This window comes from Typopeltis vanoorti, chromosome 1 (genome assembly GCF_054136105.1).
Source record: "Typopeltis vanoorti isolate ZY-2024b chromosome 1, IOZ_Tvanoo_1.0, whole genome shotgun sequence".
NCBI lineage: Eukaryota > Metazoa > Arthropoda > Arachnida > Uropygi > Thelyphonidae > Typopeltis > Typopeltis vanoorti.
In genome coordinates, this window is record NC_143549.1 from 16,721,949 (window position 1) to 16,744,341 (window position 22,393).

Consider the following 22,393-nt stretch of genomic DNA (forward strand, 5'->3'; position numbering starts at 1 on the left):
GTTTCTATGAGGACATTGCCAGAATGTAGTTTCTTTACTATAAAAGTAGAACATGCCAGCCCTTTGAATGAAGAAAGGCGACATTTTCCCTATCAACTTTTCACATGGATGATTAGAAAAACTGGTGCATTTATACTGGTATCGCATCTTTTGTTTCTTGCTTCTGTTGTTGAACGGTGTATCAATAATTGTTTGGGACTTTGTTAGGACCTCTGAAATGATTGAGGATGAAGGATTCATACTCGTGATTTTTGGTTCAGTGGCAGAGTTCCCCACTCTCCAGCAAGCAACGACTGCGTTCAGGAGTGGAATGCCAGGATTACACCCCCCCCGACACCATATGAACACATAGCAAGCCTTGGGCTTTGTCTCCAGACCCATGGCAAAGGAGATTTAGTGCAACACCCTTGCAGACAATTCCCTAACTGATTGATCCTGGCCATGCCATCCAGGACCACCCATCCTGCTGAAGCAGATTCCAAAGTAGTATTAGACTACCAGATCCCCTTTCCAGATGTCCATGGGTTGCGCTGCATGGCAAACATGGTAGAAAAGCATTGGATCCCAGTAATGGTAGTCTGGAAGATAGGATAGTAAAAGACTTGGGAGAAGTAGAGTTAGGAATGCGTGAAGAAAAGCAGAGAAAAAGAGAAATAATGAAAGGGCCAGTACCATCACTGGGAGTCCCCTCCACCACAAATAGATGCCCCACTGATGGAGGTTTTATTAATACATGTCCCTGATCCATTACTAGAGATTCTACTCTGGCATGGCAGCAGCTACTTCATGTTTCACCTGGCATTGAAATTCACCTGCCATCTAAAGGTTGTTGGCAGCTCTTCCATCTAAGGCAGATATGTTTATAAGTGCAATACTCATCTCATTATTACTCCATTTGTGAAAGACTACATCTTGATGTATTCTTAAGTTTATATTTATTTTAAGCACTCTGTAGTGCAATTAGAAGAAGAACAGGGCATGCATCCTTCAATTGGAAAAGATCTGAGTTTGATTCTCATCGTGATAAGAGAAATCTTTACATGAGCGTGAATCTTTCTCCGTAAACTTGAGTTTTTCATCCTGCATATAAGCAAATTAGCACACACACACACACACTTTACAAGCCAAAATACTATTGTTGGTGGATGGTAGATGGCATTGTGTGTATTGTTGGTAGTAGTAGTATCCTGTGTAGTTGAGGGATAAAGTAGTGGAGACAGTGGGATGCGTATAGTGGAATAGTGTCCTCCTGTACAGAATGCTGTTGAAAGTTTAAGAAATTTTTTCAAATTTTAGTTAATATGAGGGGTGTTCAAAAAAAGACAACCTTTTAAATAGCATGCCAATGGTACAGAGAGCACGCTGCGGCTACTGAGAACACCTAGCAGAGGTTTTGATAACAAACTGCCATTTGCCCTGTTCTATGAAGCAGTAGTCGTCGAGTTACATCCCCTGGAGTGAGCACATGCACAAGCAGTTTCTCGGATTAGCGACAAAGTGACAATGAAAGAGCTTTAAGAACAAAGTCGAATTTTGCTGCAAACTTGGTAAAAATTGAGACGTGGGTTTATGGCTATGATGAAACCAAGATGCAATCATCGCAGTGGGTAGAAAAATGGTCTCCTTGACCAAAAAAAAGCACAAATGAGTCGATCAAAGATCAAGGTGACATCTGTTGTGCTTTTTGATTGGAAAGGCATTGTCATTTTGAATGTGTATCACATGGTCAGATGGTAAACAAAGAGTTGTACCAGAAAGTTTTAGCATACTTGAGGGATGCTGTGTGCAGGAAGAGGCCTGAATTGTGAGAAAATAGACTTGGATGTTGCATCATGACGATGTGCCAGCTCCTGCATCGTTCCTCATCCACAGTTATATGACAAAACATCAGACATCCATTGTGTCCCATCGACCCTATTCTCTGAACTTAGCCCTAGAAGACTTTTTCCTGTTTCCCAAACTTAAAACCACTTTGAAAGGACGTAGTTTCCAAACCATAGAGGAGATTCAGGAAAATGTGATAAGAGAACTGCGTGAAATCACGCAGTTCTGAATGTTTCCTGGACCATGGAAGCATTCCAACAATGGAAGAAAATTGGGAAAGAACGGTGTATAGCCAGTAGAGGGGACTACTTTGAAGGGGACAATGCTTAAAATGTTGTAAAATGAGCAATCAAGTTTTTATAGCAAAAGTTCAGTCTTTTTTTGAACAAGCCTTGTATATTGTAATTGTTTTGTTTGATATGTTTGTATGGTAGATTGAGTTATATGGATTTAAGAAAAACTTGTATATTTGCTTTCGAGTGGATATTCTGAAATAAAACCCAACTAATTGGATTAAAAAGAAAACAGAAGATTTACTTAATCACTCTCATCCTGGTTCACTCACGGATACAGTTAAAAAAAAAAAAAAAAAAAACTACTTCTGCACTACCGCTTGTTCCTTGAGCATAAAACACACAAAATTAAGGACATCACACTTGAAAAAAAAAAAAAAAAAAAAGATTAGTCAGTTTTCACAAATGTCCAAATCACTGACACAATTCTTATTTTACAGTAGAAATTCCTGCTTGATATCATGCTGCTCTTTGCCCATGTACTATGTTCTGGCTATTTTGTGGCAAAATACTTTTTACCTGCAAACAGAAGTCACAGGCTTGGGCTTGCCATAGCCCCCCCCCCCCCCCCCCAATTGCTAACTTTTATATGGAAGCTTTTGAACAATGTACTGCCATGCCATGATTGAGATGGATTAAGGAGAAAGCAGCGATTGCAAATTAATGAACGTGCAGTTTGTGCAAAAGAAATGGTGTAGACATTAAACACTTTCCTCAGCTCTAAACAGCACAAATGCATACAATTTCGCAACTGAAATTGAAAGTCAGAACACACTTCCTTTTCTTGATATGCTTGTTACATGTTTTCCATCCAGCAGCCTTTCCTTCACTGTTTACCATAAGCTTATATGTACTGGCTAATATATACACATAAACTCTTACCAACACCAAAACAGGACTTTAAAGATTTACTTCAGTGAGCAAGCACTTGAACATGAATTTGTCTTTGTACACCAGATGGTGACCTTAATATGAAGGTTGAAAAAGTATTCCTAGCATGGTTGTAGTCTCCATAATTTACTGAAATGAATGCTGATCATCATGTAACACTAAAAAAAATGGGTCGTCAGTATGGTGGTTAAGACATTGTTCGGTGAGTTGAATATGCAAGATTTTGTTCAGTGGAAAGAGAGTAATGAAATAGCCTAGGTGTTGCTTCACGTGCAAAACTGAAAGATTGCACGTGAAAGATTGCAGAAATGTCAAGAGATTAGAGGAGAGGTGTAAGATAAAGATTGTTTGAATAAAAGAGAGCAAGAGGGTAAGGAGAAAATTTTTTACAGCAAGTCTATGATAAGAGAAGTACAGTACTTAAAGCATGACTAACTCTTGTTTACCCTAGTGCAAAAATTAATGTTAATAAAGTTGTGATTGTGGGTTAAGATTGGAAGTCTGCTGCCATGCCATGATTGAGGAGAAGACAGTGATTGCAGGTTGTGCAAAGGAAATGGTGTAGAGTTTGTGGGCCCCCTGTGGACAGAAGAATTTATATGCTGGTGGAATTCAGTTACTTGAATTTGGAATTAGCTTCTTTTACTGAGAATGTAGAAACAGTCAGGAAAAATTAAATTATTTAGGGTGGACATGTGTGAATGGCTGTACAGTTGCCTATGAAGCAAGATGGAATGCCCAAAAATGTGGAATTTAGTCTCTCAAGCAACAATATCAGTTTCCCATTTACATCATGTAACTGTAGCATTCTGAACAGCTTTTCTCTTGGGACCTTGTCATATGCCATTTCCAGATCTGCAAAACTAAGGAGATATATGTTCCCATGATTTCTAAGTTCTCTAACTAGCTTGAACACTGTTTTGTATACTGCTAATTTGGTGTTTTGGCTAATTTCTTTCTTATTCCATGTAAATGTATTCAACTAGCTCCCCATCATACCAGCTTTGCTTATTCTCTTTAATTTGCCATCTTCACTAAAAACTGTACCTAAATAGATGAAATTATTTTACTTATTCTACAGATTTCTCCACTGCACATGCAGCCAAAGTTTTCTATGTTCTGTCTATTTTCATAGTTTTATCTTTTTGTTGCTGATTTTAGTGCAAAATTTCTTACAGAATCCTGAAGACTTGCACTGGATGTGTTTAGGAATACAATATCATCTGCATAAAGCAAAGAGCTAAGTTTGATATCTTTGATTCTGATATCAGGTTTAATGCCATGTTCTTTCATGGTCCACAAAGATGTAGAATAACAGTCAGGATAGTATGCACCTGATCTTGACATCAAGTCACTTTTCTGTATTTCTTTCAATTCTAACTGCTGAGTTAAAACTTAAAAATAGATTATGCATTTCTCTGTAAAATGTTTCATTTACCCCATATAATAATCGTAGTATTTTGAAAAACTTTTCTCTTCATGTCTTTTCCAGATCTACAAAAAAAACCTAAATAATCTTCATTATATTTCCATGATTTCTCAGTTAGTTGTCATAAAGGAAAAACTTGATTTAGCCTGAACCCAGCTTGTTCTTTCACAATTTTTGCTTGACCTCTTACATAAATCTTAGTGTAGTAAAGAAATTCCACTGTAACTCACTTTCAGCTTTATTCCCCTTTTTTTACAGATGGAATTGAGAGCTCTATGCAAATCATCTGGAAAATTTTATACCTCAATATTTGAATATTTCTGGTTGAGTATCATCTCTTCCTTCTACCTTTCCATGTTTCAAGGTTTTGATGGCTGTTTCTACTTCAAATATTGATATGTTGTTCTGTTTGCATTACTCTCTACTACTGTTTTGCCACTTGTTTCATTCAAGTCTTTCAACATAATTAGTCTAGACATCTAGGATGTCTTCCCACGACTTTTGTTCAGTAACTTTTACATGTCGCTCTTTTAGTAGTACTTAGAGCTCTCTTACATATTTCTTTGTATGGACATCTAGCTTATTGGCTACGAACTTTCACTTCTTTTCCAGGTTATTCAAGTAGAGGTTACTCTATTTGGCTTAAACCCAGCATTCTAAGTAATGGGCAACTTAGCTTTCTGACTGTGCTGTCAATGTGCCTAAATAAAGAATCTTTAAAGTATTTGTATGTTTAAAATAATATTAAAATGGGAAAGTGGAGTGAGGAGCCTTAACTAATTACTAAGTTGGGAGTATTTGTGGCAGTTAAAGAAACAAGATGACATATAAATTTTATCTGGAACACTGCATATGAAACTTCTCTGTAACTCTCACCTTTTCTTTTATATTTCCTTTTTTGTAGATGAAAATTGTAAAATCTAATATATTCATGAATCAGTGCATGCACTAAGCCTTTTGAATTTTGCCGCTTTAAGCTTTTATCGTTCTATAATTTGAGCATTTCTGGTCAAATATTGTCTACTCTACATGTCTTTCTACATTTTAGGTTTCTGATGCCAGTGGTTAGCAGATATACTAACCACTGGCCTGGTTGGCCAAGTGGTTAGCATATCTGCTCTCCAGCCAAGAGGCTACAGGTTCAAATCCCACCATGGGCATGGATGTTTGTGATTATCCTACTAACTCTGTGTGGAAAGGGCATCTGCGACCATACTACTTCTTCTAGCAACTTCACTCCCAGAACCCGGTGAGGTATGGGGGTGCTTATATGGCGTCTACAGGCGTCAAATGTCAATTTTTTAAGATATTTTTTAATGTTTTTTCAATACCCTTCACTTCAAGATATTTATCTTCTGTATTCTTACCAAAATCTTCACATTGCTTTTGTTTTGAAACTTATTGTAAGCTGCTGGCTTACTTTCCAGTAGCTTTAAATATGATTTCTTCTTTTCCAGGCCTTCCTCTGACTTGTTGATTCCACCATAATCCTGGTTTTTTTTAATTCTTGTAGTGTCTCTGATTTCTTCAGATTTTTGTTTTCAAACTCCCAGTTTTCTTCAATAATATTTGTATATACAGTTCACTTCTGAAAGGGAGGTTAACTGTATACCCAAATATACAATACTATATTGTTATTTTTAAACTTTTATATGCATAACCTAATCTTGTCATAATTACTCTTACAACTTCTGCACTGCCCACAAAATTGCATGAGCCTTGTTCCATTAGTAATGCTGTGTTGCAGCCAACATTCACATCTTAATCAATAGAGAGAGAGTGAGTAGTCTAGCTGTACAGGTTAACATGCAGTAGGGAGATTATGAGAACCATGTAGCTGTAATAGCACTTCACAAGGTTGGAATGCAGTCACCTGTTATTTTCAACATGCTAAAAACACTTTGGATCAGTAGAATGTTTGTGTATTGGACCTATTAACCATTATAACAATACAAAAGACGTATCTGACTGCCAAAGAATAGGTTGACTGCACTGCATTAGAATGCAACAGCTTGTGAGGGCATGTCTTCACTGTAATCCTGTGAGAATGTAGAAAGTGATGTCACGAGAGATGAACATTTTGTAGAGAATGTCACATTTACAACTGACCTTGGGGTGAGAGTCTATTGTCGTTCTACTGAATACTTCTTAACACCACAACTTGTGCAGCAGTATATGAACAACAGAAGAGTTGTTCACATACAACTCAACTCATTGAAGAGTTGTTTAACCACCATAATGATTGGGTATATGCTCTGGATGGTTGCACAGCACACGATACAGGTCATCACCCAGCATCAGTGATCGTTGGTGGTGGAGATGACATATCAGGAGATATCCAAATTGCATTTCTGTGAGAAAGGAGTCAAGACTTCTACCAAAGTGTATCAAGACACCATGCTGGAACCTATGGTACAGTCCCCGAACAACACCTTATTTTACAGTAGGCAGTGAACTATCCAACAGGACTCAGCTTCTGCACACACAAGGTGAGCACCACACACACAACAGTAGTTGGAGGCAAGCAGCTTGTGTGTTAAAAAAAAATATATATATATATATACCTTCTTGGTATATATATATTTTTTTTTAAAATTCATATTAGCATCTGATTGTCAAGTTCCCATCTGAATCAGTTGGACTTCAATATTTTTTATTTTATTTTATTTTTTTATGTTGGGCCCATACACAGGAGGTTGGTTGGTTAACCTATAGTACATTAGTACCATGTATGGGTAGTGGGTTTGGAAAGGAGGAATTTGTTTACATTTGATTTGAATGACTAAATTGTATTCCTTGGGAAACACAGCAGGTGGGAGACTGTTCCAAAGTGCAGCAGTTGCAGGGATGAAGGAAGAGGAAAAGAAACTTGTTCTGTTTGTTTCTAGGTGTACTGTGAAGGGATGTTGTGCAGCAGCTGCATGTGTTCCAATGAGCTTTGTACTGAGTGGATAAATTATTGATGTTATTTCGGATGAGCATTTCCCATGGAAATATTTGTAGAATATACATACTGCAGAGACCATACGTCTGTGTGAAAGTAGGGGGAAAGAGTTGATAAGGGATGGATCATTGATAAGTCTAATTGCTCTCCTCTGTATTGAGTCAAGCACTTTGAGAGAGTTTTTAGGGCCCCACCCCATATGTGGGAGCAGTATTCAATAGCTGGGTGGATTTGTATAATGTTAGTAGCTGTTCAGTGGTGAAGTAACGTCTTGAGCGAAAGAGAAATCCTAGTTTTTTTTTGAGGCTGAGGATGCAATGGTTGTGATATGTTTATGCCAGGAGAGGTTTGATGTTGAGGACGATTCCAAGAAGCGAGGTTTCAGACTGTCTCGAAATTTGGGTATCGTCAAAAAGGATACTGGGGAAAAATGGTTCTTTTTTTTTATGGAAAATAGTACAGAACTGGGTTTTATTGGCATTGAAATTTATGAGGTTATCCGAACCCCATTGTAGGATGGCTTAGCGATCAGAGTTGAGGGTGGTGGTAGGTTGAGGTGAGTTGTTGAAGGGTAAGGCTTATCAAATGCAAGCGAGGAGTGAAGTGTGCTGTCATCTGCAAAAACTGTGTATTGGGTTGGAGGTCAATTGTAGTAGGTCACTGATATATAGCAGGAAGAGGGTTGGTGAGAGAACAGAACTTTGTGGGACCCCAGCATTAATTGAGTGGTGAGAGGATAGGGAGCCATCCACCAGCACACACAGTGTGCGTCCAGACAGAAAGCTGGCAATCCAACTACAGAAGTCCCGTGCCAGACCGAATGATGGTAGTTTGCCTAGTAGGCCTTTGTGCCAGACCTGCTCAAAGGCTTTGGAGATATCTAGTGCAACCACTTGAGATTCGCCAAACCTCTCCATAGCATTTGTCCTGAGATGGGTGACGTATGTGAGTAGATCTCCTGTTGATAGGCAGTCAAAGCTTGAGAGAGAAAGTAGCCTGCAAGAAATGACACTTCCCAGCATTACCAGCCTGAAGGTGAATTTGGAGCAAACAGTAGCAGCATTTCTGTTGGATGTTGTGCATGCTGCCATTGATATGTGGCCTCACAGAGTTCAGGTGTACAAAAGGAGGACATTTCAAACATTGAGTGCTATATGCATATTATATATGTGGGTTGTATGTACTGTAAATGATTTACTGATAATGATTAAAGGTTTATGGCTAGACTGTGTGTATCCCCCCATAATATAATTTTTATTGTGCTTAAAACTAATTGATTACTTTCTCTATACTCATTATGGCCAGAGGTGATGTAAGATGCAGCCTTAGCCAGTTTCTTCCATTACACAGTCTGGAGATACATCAACATTAACAAAATGAATAAGAATTTTTTATATTTTCTCTTCATGTGAATTTGTTCATATTGCAATGTGATATTAGTAATGACCAGCTCATTGCTACTGAAATAGAATTGACATTATTTCTTAAATTTTAACTAAATACAGTTATTTGTTGATATTTAACATCTTGAGGAAGAACAGTTATTGAGGCCATAGTTGTTTATCTTAGAAATGTTAAATGAGAAAAGTGGATTTAGGTTTTGATATGCAGCAGTTCTTGATGTGAAAGAACTTCAATGAGTATGTGCATGCTGCATGAAAGTTTTTGATAGTGAAGAGCATGATTATGTTTATCAGAAGTTATATCAATGAATCTTCCTGTTTGTTTTCTTTCTGCAGACAGAAAACTGCAAGCCATCTGGCTATCTTAAAGTAAGCATCTAAGAAAGAAACGTGCTATTATTGGCTTCTACTTCTCGAAGTGAAATTTGATTTATGGACAGGGAGGCATATCTCTCTCTCCTATCTTCAGAATTGAAAAAAAAAAAAAATTGCAACACAAACCATTTTTGTTAATCTTGTGACCATTCTAACAGATGGAATCTAGAATAATATTTTTATAGCCAGCCACAATGCTTGTCAATTGTCTACACACACAAAGAGAGAGAGAAAAAGAATTTGTAGAATGCACTTATCTGGTAGTTGACACTTTTTATAGGTATGGGGAGGAATTAAAAGAAAAACATAACTGGTACTACTTCACTAGTATATTCACATATTGAACATTTTAGTCTTTTTAGATTATGCTGATTTACTTTTTAAATCACATTTAAGAGAATCTTTTTAAACTAGATAGCAAACTAAAAAAAAAGGATATTTTTGTTTGTAAGAATTCTAAATTGGCAAAATATGCCCTAACATTCTTAGGAATACTATACTGCTCCATATTTTAGTAGGACAATGAAGTTTTATGATTCAGATTCTGAGAATAGCTAAAATGAAATTAACAGAAATGAATAGTATAAGATGTTCAGGATTCTAGTTGTCAAAATACTTATCATTAGTTAAATACCAATTTGTGATATGTTGCTATTTGAAAGTCTTTATTAGATTATGTATATATATATATATTTTTTTTTTTCATTCTTTTGGGGATCATACTAGATCATTTTTGATTGTAGAATGGTAAGAAGATAGCATAATTCTGGGTTCAATTGATATGATAATAGGTTGTATTAATAGCATGTTATAAATAAGATGGTGGTTTTAATGAAAGCTCAAGTGCAGAATGCATGTTTTTTTTTTTTTTTTTAAATGATTCTGATTATTTCTATACCTATAATCATATTACTGAATTTTAATGTGCTGTTAACAATTCTTTTTTTCCCCCTTCCAATCTTTAGGTCGGTGGCCAGAGGTGATGTAAGATGCAGCCTTAGCCAGTCTGATTTGGTTGGCAAGTTTCTTCCATTACACAATGCACAGATCCAGGAAAAATTATTGCACAATATACTGCAGTTTCTCTGTGTATGTGTATTTCTACCTCCTACTGCTAGAAGCATGTTTTGAAGAATATTTGAAGGTATAAAGACCACAGTGCTTGGCAGTGTTATTAGTTATACAATCCTAAACACAACTCAATGTCATAGGATTTCAATTAAACAGCTAGTGAAAGGGAGAATTTTCATTCTGCTATTCATATGTAGTAGAAATGGTGCATCTGATATAAGCATTTTTGATCAGCATATCAGTAGTGCTTTCAAAACTAGACAATAGCTGCATTGTTCTATTGGTATTGGTAGCTAGATTTATTTGTGATACAGATTTCAGAAGTGCTCTGGTTTCCAGCCTCCCCCCTGCAGTGAGATGAAAGTCAACTAACATGGCTTGAGAATCCACTTTTTTGTAATCATGTTAGTAGGACAAAATTTGACATTTATCTTGAATTAGTATACCAGTGGGCTGCACGACTTAAGTTATTTATTGAAAATGCAATAATACTGTCTTCTAGGTGTAACAGCATTGTTTGGTAAATAGCCTTTCCTTTAGAATGACATACTTAGATTCTGTTTTATAGAAACCAAAGCACTTCTGTTAACCAACTTTTGTCCTTTACTTTTAGATTTGCATTGATCAAAGAAAGGCATGATGTATTACTTACTAAGCATGTATACACTGATAAATATACAGCTTATGTTTATGGATGTGTAGATAGCCAGGTCCATTAATTTCTGCTAGCATACTTATTATTATGGCAACCACTTCTAGTGTTGCTCTTTGTGAAAGTTAAAGTTATTTGCACTAAGTTCTTTTCTTCTAGTCTTGTTTATTCTACCATGTTACCTTTCATAAGGTAACTTAACTCAGAAAACTGCTATGTGCAATAAATGTTATAACACAAAGAAAATAGTGATTTCATCAAGGTTTGTGTAAATATTTTTATGGCAGCTTTATCAAGACCAAAGGCTGATTTAACAAACAAAAATGTGCACACTTTGCAATTGAAAATTTATAGCAACTTTTTTTTTCCCTCCCCATAAAATTTTGCATTTTTAATACTTTTAGGTACAATTTTTGAACTGTATAGGTCATGTTCGTGCATCGATGTTATCACGAGTCGGGAATTAGGTGGAAAGTTATTTTATAAATACATCATGAACTGTCACACGATTTGCAATCATTTGAATATCAGTGTGGAACATAAATGATATTGCAATAATGTAAAACCTAATTTTTTAATATATTTTTTAAGATATTTAAGAATTTTATACATGATCCTTTGTTAATTTTTAGCTATTTAATTTAAAATAGCTTTTTTCTTTTTTGTAAATTAAAGGGATCCTCATTTAACTTGATAGATCTGAACAAAAAGCTTACTGTATGTATTTATGTTGTGAAACAGAACTGAAAAGAACAAAAGTTGGTCTCTGGCCAAGTGTCCTTTCGTACAAGCAATGTTGAGTATTTGTTTTCAAATGTTAGTAAAGTAAGACTTCATGTGTAGAAATTAGTACTCAAGAATTGTAGACTTATATTTTTCTTAAACTTGGTAATTAATGGCATCAGTGTAGTACTTACGAAATTTTTTTTTTATATAATTAGAGTTGTTTGGGGAAGAACAACGAAAAAAGCAGTTAATTTTTATTTTGTAAGATAACTTAAATTGGCCTCGTGACAACCAGAATTAACTGCCTAGTCATGTTCTTGTTCTGTCTGTAATCAATTCTGTTTGACTGGACATTAAAAAGTCTTGTTATAAAGTAGTTTGAATTTTTTTAATCAGTAGGTGCTACAGATCATGAATAATCAGTTTCAAAGCAATAACTGTCATTTGTTGAGAAAGATGCTAAAGCTTTTTCCAACGAATCTGAGAGAGCAACAGCCACCTTTTCTAAAAAAAAAAAATAATACTTATAACATGCACTTTGGTATATAAATAACTTAATTTCAAGTCTTTATTATCATATTAGACTGATATTTATTAATCAATTTTTTTAAATGGATTAATAAATAAATCCATGCACTAGTTATTATATTAATTACAGTAACTTTTGTTTATTCATATGGGGTTCCTCAACCAGCCCTCCTAGTGAGGGATTAAGTATGTATTTTATGACTGTAAATCCATGAAGTAGCTAGAAATAATAAACAGAATCATAAGAACCTTTTATATACTTATGCAATATTGGGTATCATACTAAAATAAGCAAGGCTTTATATATACCGGGTGATCCAAAAGTCACAGAAAAAATAAAAATTCAATAATTCGAAAAGTATAGACAGTAGCACGATGCAGTTTTCACAGAAAGACATTTTTTTTTTTTAATAGCGAAAAATTTTATTGCCAGAATAGTTACATTTGTCAACAACAGGTGGCGCTGTAGCAGTCCCGGAACTTCTGCCTGTCACTATTTAAACTGTGAGGTACGTAAATTTCAGATGTAGTGAATACTGAAGTTAAACGTTCTGCCAAGGTGAGACATGTTATTGTTACGAGATAAAGCACTTTTAGTTAAGCTGTATTATCAGAACTCCGACTGTGCAAGAGAGGCAAGCGCTCCATCGTGTAACATTCATGCAGGATGGAGCACCTTTGCATATCACAGGATAATCAGTTTATTGTCCATACCATAGGATTCCAAGACAGCACATGTTATATTTTGGTCAATATTATCAAATGCTTTTTGGAAGTACATGAAACAGCAGTATATCTTTTTGTTCTTTCTTCGAGTCTTAGTGCGAGTATCTGTTGCACTGTACTTCGATCTTTTCAAAATCCAGCTTGCTCATCAAGAAGATGTGCCTCCGTATGGCTCTTTAGACATTCTGTTAGTATTTTCATCAGCACTTTGCCAAGATGACTCATTAATGCAATAGTTCTGTAATTGGTGCATTCTAAAGCACTGCCAAGACTGATTTTTTCCACTCTTCGGGGGCATACCCTGATCTCCATATTTCATTACATAGCTTATGCATTTCTTTTACAACTGATTCTCCCCCATATTTTAGCATCTTGCCTATTATGTTGTCATCTCTAGGGCGCTTGTTGTTCTTGAGATGTTTTATAGCCTTATTAATTTTCTCTTCTAAGATGCCATTTTCAAAGATCTCTGCTGGTGGAGAGATTGCTTTTAGTTCTTTGATTACTTCTGTTGTATTATTTAGTTGATTTTTATATAGTTCGCTGCAATATCTTGTCCATCAATACTTTACTTGACTGCTACTGATCTTGTTTTCCACTTCCTACAAGTTTGTAGACCTCTCTAGTTTTCTGCTTTCCATAGTACTGTTCAATGTCTTTGCACTGGTCCTCCAACCATTTAGCTTTTATCAGATCTTGCTGCTTTCTGTACTTTTCATTTTTGACGGTATAACTCATCTGCTGCCTCTGAATTATCAATTCTCTTTTCTCCTGTACCAATTTTTGGGTTTACTGAGTTATCCATTTCTTGTTGATCTTTTCTCTTTCAGGAATTACTTCCTCTACTGCTTTTTTTTAGCACTGTAGTCAGTCGTTCTGCTCTTGTATTTATATTTTGTTTTTCGCTTGGGGTCTTACGCTTATTTTCCAATATGTTCTGATAGGCTGTTCTTAGCCTGTCTTCATTTAGTTTTGAGATGTCTCTAGCTTTTTGGAACTTTCCTTTGTACTTCTGTTTCAGTTTTAGCCTTATATTCGCAATCACTAAGCTGTAGTCCGAATCAATATCAGCTCCTTGGAATGATCAACACTGTTGAACTGAGGTTCTCCATTTCTGGTCTATTAATATCATGTCGATCATATTCCTGTGTTTGCCATGTTCATTTACGACAATCTTTTTGTTGGAATTTGGTGTGGCAAATTCCAGACGCATCTCTCCACATCCAAATTTTCCCAGTCTTTGCATTCCAGTCTCCTCCAATGATGAGTATATCCTGCTTCAGCACCTCATCAATTTCTATTTGTAGATCCCTGTAAAATCTCTCAATGTTTTCATCTGCACTCTCTGCAGTGGGTGCATATATTTGAATGGTCGTGATATTAAATGGTTGGGCACTGAATCATGCAATCATTATTCTTTCACTAACTGGTTTGTATCCTATCACTGCCTGACAGGCCTTGTTACTTATCAGGAAACCTACACCTGCTTCATGCTTACTTTCATTTCCTGACCAGAGAACTCTTCCGCCATTTGATTCTCCTGACAATGACTCATTTCTGAAATACCCAATATATCACATCTGTATTTCTTCTTTAAGCAAGCAACTGTAATTTTCCAGTTGCCCAGAGTGTACGGATATTCCATCTTTTACAGGCCTGAGTTTGATTTTTTTTTGTCTGTCTTTGTTTTCAGTAACTAATTTTTCGATCCAACCCTGATTACTCGATTGGGGGACGCAGACCTTGTTTGAGCAGGCGACGTCGGAGCTAGCGAGTCTTTTCTTTTGTTCTTTAGCATCAGATTTCAATCGTGTTTTCTTTTTTTACTGTCAGTACATCGACACTTATCTGACAAACCTTAGTCTTCCTTGAAGAATGTATCAATGTAGGAAGTACTTTCTTTAAAAAGAACTAAATGGACATGGAGATCACCAAATAGAAAAGTTTTTTAATAAAATTGATTATATCAACCAATTTAATTACAATAGTGAGAACATGGGAAAAAAATAAACATCAAGAGGGAGAAATTGAAATTATTATTGAAAAAACTCGCACTACAAGGTGAGGATATAATAAACCATAAAGAAAAATTTGATGGGGAAAAAGTATGAATGAACCTGGCTTATCTGATGGAATGGGGGAAATAGCTTCAACAATAATAGAAGTTACTAAAGTTTAAGAAAATCATTATCAACAAGTACAACATCTAGAGACAAACTCACTTTAGGGACACGTCTTTTTTTTTTTTTTTTTTCTAATTTAAAAAAAAAAGGGAATTAAAGAAAAGACAATATAGAATTTGTGGAAATGGAAAAGTTAGAAAAGAAATCAAAAACGGTGAAGTTGCTGGATTCAGAAACATTTATTTATATATTCATGTAATAAAGTGCCAAGAGAGAAAGCTTGGAAATCCTAGAATGACATGATGTAAACTGAACTGAAATTAGAATTTCTAAATTACTACACAGAATTGTGGACAGACAAATATTTAAAAAAAAAGACAACTGGCAAACAATTAATGAAAAGGAAATAACTAAAGAAGAATCAGAAATCAGCCTGAAAGAAACAAGAAAAGGAAAAATCATCTGGAGAAGATAAGCTAGGTTCAGAACTATATAAATATGCAGGAACAAGATTCAAAGAAAGACTCTTATTTTTAAATAAAATTTATTCAACTGGTATCCCCCCCACCAATAGAATGGAAAAGAGCAATTGTGATTCCTATCTTTAAAAAAGGTAATATAGAGGTATCAGTATACTAAATTCCTGTTACAAAATATATATACATAGCAGAATCTTAAATAGCAAACTAATGAAATATTCTGAGAACTTTATTATAAGTACAGAATGGATTTAGAAGAGGACGATCATGTATAGACCCAGCCTTTTGCCTAAAATTAATAATAGAGAATACAATTTAGAAACACATATTGCATTTATTGACTTTGAAAAAACTAAAAGAAAGACAAATACCAAATAATACCCTAAAAGCTATCACAAGTATATATGAAAATAATCAAATACAAATATACGAGAGAGATAAAGCAAGGAGTGCGACAGGGATGTCCCCTCTCAGCAACTCTTTTTAATATCTACTTAAATGAAAAAATAATGAAATGGAATAAAAATTTACATCAAGGAATTAAACTTCTACTGTGAACTTAAACACTCTCCTCTTTGCCGACGACCAAATAATAATTACAAATTCTGAAGATAACTTACAGAAAGCTATTTTAGATCTAAATGAGATAGCCAAAGATTTTATGGTATGATAATATCAATAGAAAATCAAAAACTATGGCCTTTAGAGGACAAGATCCAGCAAGAACTAAAATAGTAATAGATAACAAGATCTTAGAAAAGGTGAATTCATTTAACTACCTAGGATGTATGATCACATATGAAAAAATAACTGGTGTAATTAACTATATTTAAACCAAACCTAGTTCAAAAACAAACCAGACTAAAAGTATATAATACATTATCCCTACCAGTCTTAATGTATGGAAACGAAATCTGGACACTAAAACAAAAAGACAAAGATTAATAACAGGAGAAATGAAGTTTATGAGAAAAACTGCAAAGTATACCCTATTTGATCACAAAAGAAACGAAGATATGAAAGAATTAAACCAAGAACCAGTAATAGAAAAAATTAAAAAATATAAACATAAATGGATGGAACACGTTCAAAGAATGAAAACAGAAAGATTACCAAAACAGCCATTAGGAAAAAGAAAACCAGGATGTCCTTTTAAACGATGACTTCTAAGTCTGAAACAGGCCATGCTAGGTCTAAACCCTTGATATGCATGATGAAAAATCAATGTAGAACAAGAGCTGATAATTCAACTTTTTTTTTGCAAATAATGTTATACTCCTAAATAAATCCATAAAAATCAGCAATCAAAAGGAAAACATAACCTGGTTTATCAATAAAGAAATTATAGAACAATATTTCAATTATTTAGACAGTTGTTAGTAAAGATACATTACATTTGGAAAAGATGCCTAAAAATTAAATTGGCACTGTTAGTATTCAGGAACATCTGAGCAGAGCAACTCTAAGGTAGTATACTTCACTTAGAATAGGAGAGGTTAGCAAAACTATGTTTGATACCAGAATAAAGGCTTTCGATAATAAAAAAATTAATTTCAAGAGTCCTAGCCTTGCTATGTTTAAGAACTGTTTAATAATATTATTACACATGATAATAATCATAGATTAGAACAAGTACATACTTTTAGATACTTGAGATGTGATTTATCATATGAAGAAGAAAAAGACATTGACAAAGTTTTATATTTTGGTGTCTAAATAAATGGCATAATATATTTAAAACAAAAATTTTGTTTTTGTACACTAGAATCAGACTATATAATGTGTTGTCAAAACCATCATCAAATTCCTGAGGTTTACCCTCAAGGGGTGTACAGGATGTGATAGTACTACATAAAAAATTTACATCATTACTAACTTCCTACAATTTTCTGTTAACTCTCAAAGCTACAACACTGTCAGATCTTATATTTATACTATCTAATAAGGCACTTTTTACTGTATCACTCCACCTATATCTTGGTCTTCCTCCGGGTCTTTTTCCTGCCAACCTGGCAAAGAACACTTGTTTGGCTTATCTTTCCTCGCCCATTCTGTTCAAGTAACCTTACTACCTGAGATTAGCTCTGCTAATGCATTCCTGGATGCTGACAATGTCAAGTTCTTTCCTAATATCCTCATTTTTAATATGATATTGCCATTGATGCCATCTGTTCACGCCTCTCATATATGCAGTCTCTAGTCTTTGGTCAAGTGTTTTACTTCTGACCCAGCTCTCAAATCCATAAGTTAAAACTGGTTTGAACACTGTCTTGTATAATTTAGTATTTTGACTAATTTCTCTCTTATTCCATATAAATTTATTCAGTCGACTTCCTACCATACCAGCTTTGTTGATTCTGTTGTCTATTTCCATATTTAATTTACCATCTTCACTAAAAATCGTGCCTCAGTAGCTGAAATGTTTTACCTGTTCTATAGGTTCTCCATTCACAATGCTTCTGCCTATTTTAATACCTGATTATTATCAGGTATTAAACCTGATATCAGGTTTAATACCACTTTCCTTCATAATTTAATCCATATAGATAATGAATAACAGAGCTTCTCTCTTGGCACCTTGTCATATTCCCATGACTTTTCAACCATATGTCGTAAAGTGAATATCTGATCCTGACAGCCTCTATTTGTCCTGAATCCAGCTTGTTCTTCACCAACCTTTTCTTCCACAATTCTTCTCAACTGTTTCTCAAGTATACTTGCATAGATCTTGCCAGGAACACTCAGTAGGGAAATACATCTGTAATTCTCTCATTCAGTTTTATTTCCCTTTTTATATATCATACTATGAGAGCTCTATTCCAATCATCAGGAATTCGTCCTTCTGTCAAGGCCCTCTGAACTATGTAATGTAGCCACTGTAAAACGGTTATACCTCCATACTTGAACATTTCTGGTCAAATATCATCTACTCTTGCTGCCTTTCCACATTTCAGACGTTTGATGGCTTTTTCTACTTCAAGCATGGATATGTATTCCTGATTGCATGGCTGGTCAGTGTTTTTTTTATCACTGTGCTGTTATCACTGCTAGTTTCATTTAGCAATTACTCCATTTTTCAAGGATATCTTTTTCTCCAGTTTTCATATAACCTTTATCATTTCTAATTCCTTTTACAGCACTCTTTTCTCCATTTCTGAGCTTCTTCAACAACCTCCAGAATATCTTGCCATTTATTTTCTATATTCTTACCAAAGTCTTCCCATGACTTTTGTTTAGCTTTCTTACATTTGTCTCTGTATTCTCTACAAGCACAAGCTGACTTATTTGCCAGGAACTTTTGATATGCTTACTTCTTTTCCTTCACTGCCTCTTTATCTTCCTGTGTCCACCAGGGAGTTCTGATTTTTCTGTCCTTGCAGACAACCTCACCACATTCCTCTCTAGCAGAATCAATCAATGCTTTCTTCAGAGCTTGTCACTGAATCTCCAAGGTTAGATTCCTGTTCTCAAACTCTCATTTTTTCTTCAATAATGTTTGTGTATTTTAGTCTACAGTTGACATCTGAGAACTGCTCAACTTTTATTCTCTTTAAAACTTTCTTACATGTTATTCAATTTTATTCTGCTTAAGACTAAATGGTGGTCACTTCCAATTTCAAATCATTTGTACACTCTATTGTCCTGCACCAGAGAGAAAATATTACTATCAACAATAAATAATAGAGTCAATGAGACTTTTCTTATTCCTTGCCTCTTCTCTCCATGTGAATTTGTGCACATTTGTATGTTGGAACATAGTATTAGTAATAACTAGTCCATGTCCTGAGCAGAAATCCAAGAAGTATTTGCCATTATTATTAGCTTTGCTATTTTCTCCAAATTTTCCCAAAATATTTTTGTATGTCTGACAATCATTTCCTACTCTGCTATTTAGTTCCCAACAAGGACCAACTTTTCGTTTTTCATTATGTCAGTTGCTTTTTCCAAAGCCTCAAAAAATTCCTCCACTTCTACCTTAGGAAAACCTTCTGTGGGACCACAGACACAAATAAGTCTCATTATCCAGTTCCACATTCTGATATTTGACCACATCACTCTACTTGAAACTGCCTGCCATTCAAGAAGATTAGCCTCATATTTAGTGTTGAATACTATGGCTACTCCTTCTTTTCCTTGTCATTGCTTGAATATAACATTTTGTATTTATTGCTCAGAAAGAGCTCCACAGGTTTTGTCTTTTTTGTTTCAGTCACCCCTATTATGTCGATCTGGTACTTATCTAATTCCTCAGCGAACTCATTTTCTTTGCCATTCAGGCTTGTATGTTTATAGTACTGATCTTTAACTCTGGTGATGTTGAGTTGGGGTGTTTACGATTTGTTCCAGTAGCTGACTTTTTGCTGTTTTCCCTGGTAAAAACAATGACGGGGCCTTGTTTAACCGGGCAACGACCCAGCCGGCATGAAGTTCTATCATAGTGTACCATTATTTAATATTGTGGTTCCAATGAGAATACAATTTGGTCAGCTAAGTCCCAAATTGCCAGCCCATCCTCGTTCATTCAGTATCCAGGTAGATACCTAACAGGGTGCACCACGAGAAGGTGAGGATTGGACATTAGGTCAGAAGCCCTGGTCGGTTCTCCACATTCCTTTAAAGGCTATATGGAGGTCTCCTCTCAGTTATACAGCTTTGACACTTAAGCACCTCTTGTCAAAACAACACTACTATATACAGAAGCGAAACATAGATCATAAAAAGGAAAGAAAAAATGAATTCAAACAGCAGAAATTAAGTTTCTCAGAAAAACAGTTCGGACCATAAAACAAATGAAGAAATTTTACAACACCTGAATAAAAAACCAATTAATTACTACATAAGACAGTATAAACAAAATGGATAGAACATTAATCAAATCGACTGTTGTCCATTCGATTAATGTTCTATTAATCAGCTACCTGGCCTAAAATCCATTTAAGAAGATTATTACACATGCACCTTCATGAAGTCTGAAGATCCACTGCTAAAAGCTCATCCAACTATCTCTTGCAATCTATTCCGTTTATTTAACATTATCCAAGCAGTTTTATATATATATATACAGTTAGATTTTGGCATACACTATTAAGTTACATACGATAACTTATGTCCTGTAGTACTTATGATGGCCATTCCATTAACACATTCCTGGAATACCGTACTCCTGCAACCAATGGACTAAGGTATTAGTCATCAAGACTTTTAGACAAGAATTGCATACCATATTTTATTCAAATATAACTCACACTTCTGATTTTACTTTACGAAAAAAGAAATAAAGTTTCACATATATCTCACTCCTAAAAAAACTTTAAATGTGTTCACATCAGGGTGATAGTAATTCGATCCCCCACAGTAAACAACAGGCCCTTCCCAACAGCCACTGTACTGCAGATGCAAAAAAACAAGTAGTTTTATTTTATCACTGAATAAGGCACAGAGACATTTTGCAGTCTGTGTATTGTATTTTTCAACAAATAGTGCAATAAGAGACAATTGGGATAATAATGGCACTAACTAATCAATCCCATGTCCCCTCCCACAGAAACTATGCTGCATAGACTCAAGTAAAACCATATGCTGCACTGACAAACACAGAATCTTACGAAGAAAAAAAAAAATTAGTTAGATTCTCTAATTTTTCAGTTACATAAAATAAGTGGTGGTTTGATTGCATTTGAAAGTTTCAATGCCATTAAGACAGATCACAAAGGCTAACATCAAATAAAATTCTACTGCGAACATACCAAATAATGTGTGTGTGCAAGTCCGCTCGACATGGAAGTGACATGCAAACAAACAGCAATAAAATTCAACCAAAGGGTTCAAACTTTGTGTGAGTTCATCTGCCTGCACGACGTGGAAGCGGTACACAAACGGTAATGAGAAGTTCAGTTGGAATGATAAACGGGCAAAACACCACCCGTCATGAACGTATTAAAACCTAAGAACTATATAGTGAATGTTGCTATGGCAGTCTCAGATATTATGGAATTCGGTTGAAGAGATTAGCATTTCAACTCAACAACTGTTGGGTTGCAGTATCTTTTGTTAATACCGCACTAATCATATGCATGTCTTCATAGCTGCTCTATCTCTACTGGCCTACCATTGCTGTCTGTTTCGTGCTCTGCTTTCACTTCTCATTAGTCATCCATAAAGGATTGTTTATTATGTATCTTAAGTCTTGTAAATTACTGGTAATTTTTGCTTGAAATAATGGGAAAGGAGATGACGCTATTTGGGTAGATGACTTTGATGATGATGCACACAAGGAAACCCCTCTCGAAGCAATAGCGAATAGGAGATTCTTGGTAAGTTATACCCATTTTCAGGTTTTTCCTGAAAACTTTGGTTTCCAAAAATCCCTGCATATATCTCACACCAAATTTTTTAGCTTTAATTTTGGGAAAAAAAGTGTGAGTTATATTCGAGTAAATACGGTATACATTCTTGCATTATACAAGAATGTATATGCAATATGGAGGAGATGATGGCCAAATACATGAATAGGATTTTGAAGAAGATATTCATAGGATTCAACAAAGATAGGAGATCATCCTGTTGGAGGTTTAATGGAATATTTAGAGCACTAGGAAAGGATTAAAAACTAATTTTAATGCTGTAAATATTCCATTAGACCTCCAACATGATGATCTCTACCATGAATATGCCAAATGTTCATGTTGGAGGTTTAATGAAATATTTACTGCACCAGGAAAGGATTAAAACTGATTTTAATGCTTCCAATATTTCTTCTGTCACTGAGACATCTTCAGGGATTACAAAAAAAACACTATTGTAACACACACACACACTCAAATACAACACAATACTAAGTGAAGTACGTGGTGTGCCCTCTATGGGGCACATTTAGTCACAGTAGGTGACTCTAAATGTGCCCCATAGAGGGCACACCACGTGCTTCA

At 35.2% G+C, this 22,393-nt stretch overlaps 2 protein-coding genes across 4 annotated transcripts in view; one reads left to right on the forward strand and one right to left on the reverse strand.

Moving 5' to 3' along the window:
* The window catches only part of LOC150109810 (filamin A-interacting protein 1-like), a 238,930-nt gene extending 226,946 nt beyond the window's left edge, over window positions 1-11,984 (forward strand). For all 3 annotated transcript variants that reach the window (XM_090396745.1, XM_090396762.1, XM_090396754.1), the window contains exon 7: window positions 10,125-11,984. In XM_090396745.1, coding sequence (XP_090252871.1) covers window positions 10,125-10,147 — 23 coding nt within the window. In that variant the 3' untranslated portion in view covers window positions 10,148-11,984. The remainder of the gene's footprint in view (window positions 1-10,124) is intronic.
* Window positions 11,970-22,393, reverse strand: part of Ns1 (Nucleostemin 1) — a 231,282-nt gene continuing 220,858 nt past the window's right edge. The window contains exon 15 of the mRNA XM_090396775.1: window positions 11,970-12,112. Coding sequence (XP_090252901.1) covers window positions 12,018-12,112 — 95 coding nt within the window. The 3' untranslated portion in view covers window positions 11,970-12,017. The remainder of the gene's footprint in view (window positions 12,113-22,393) is intronic.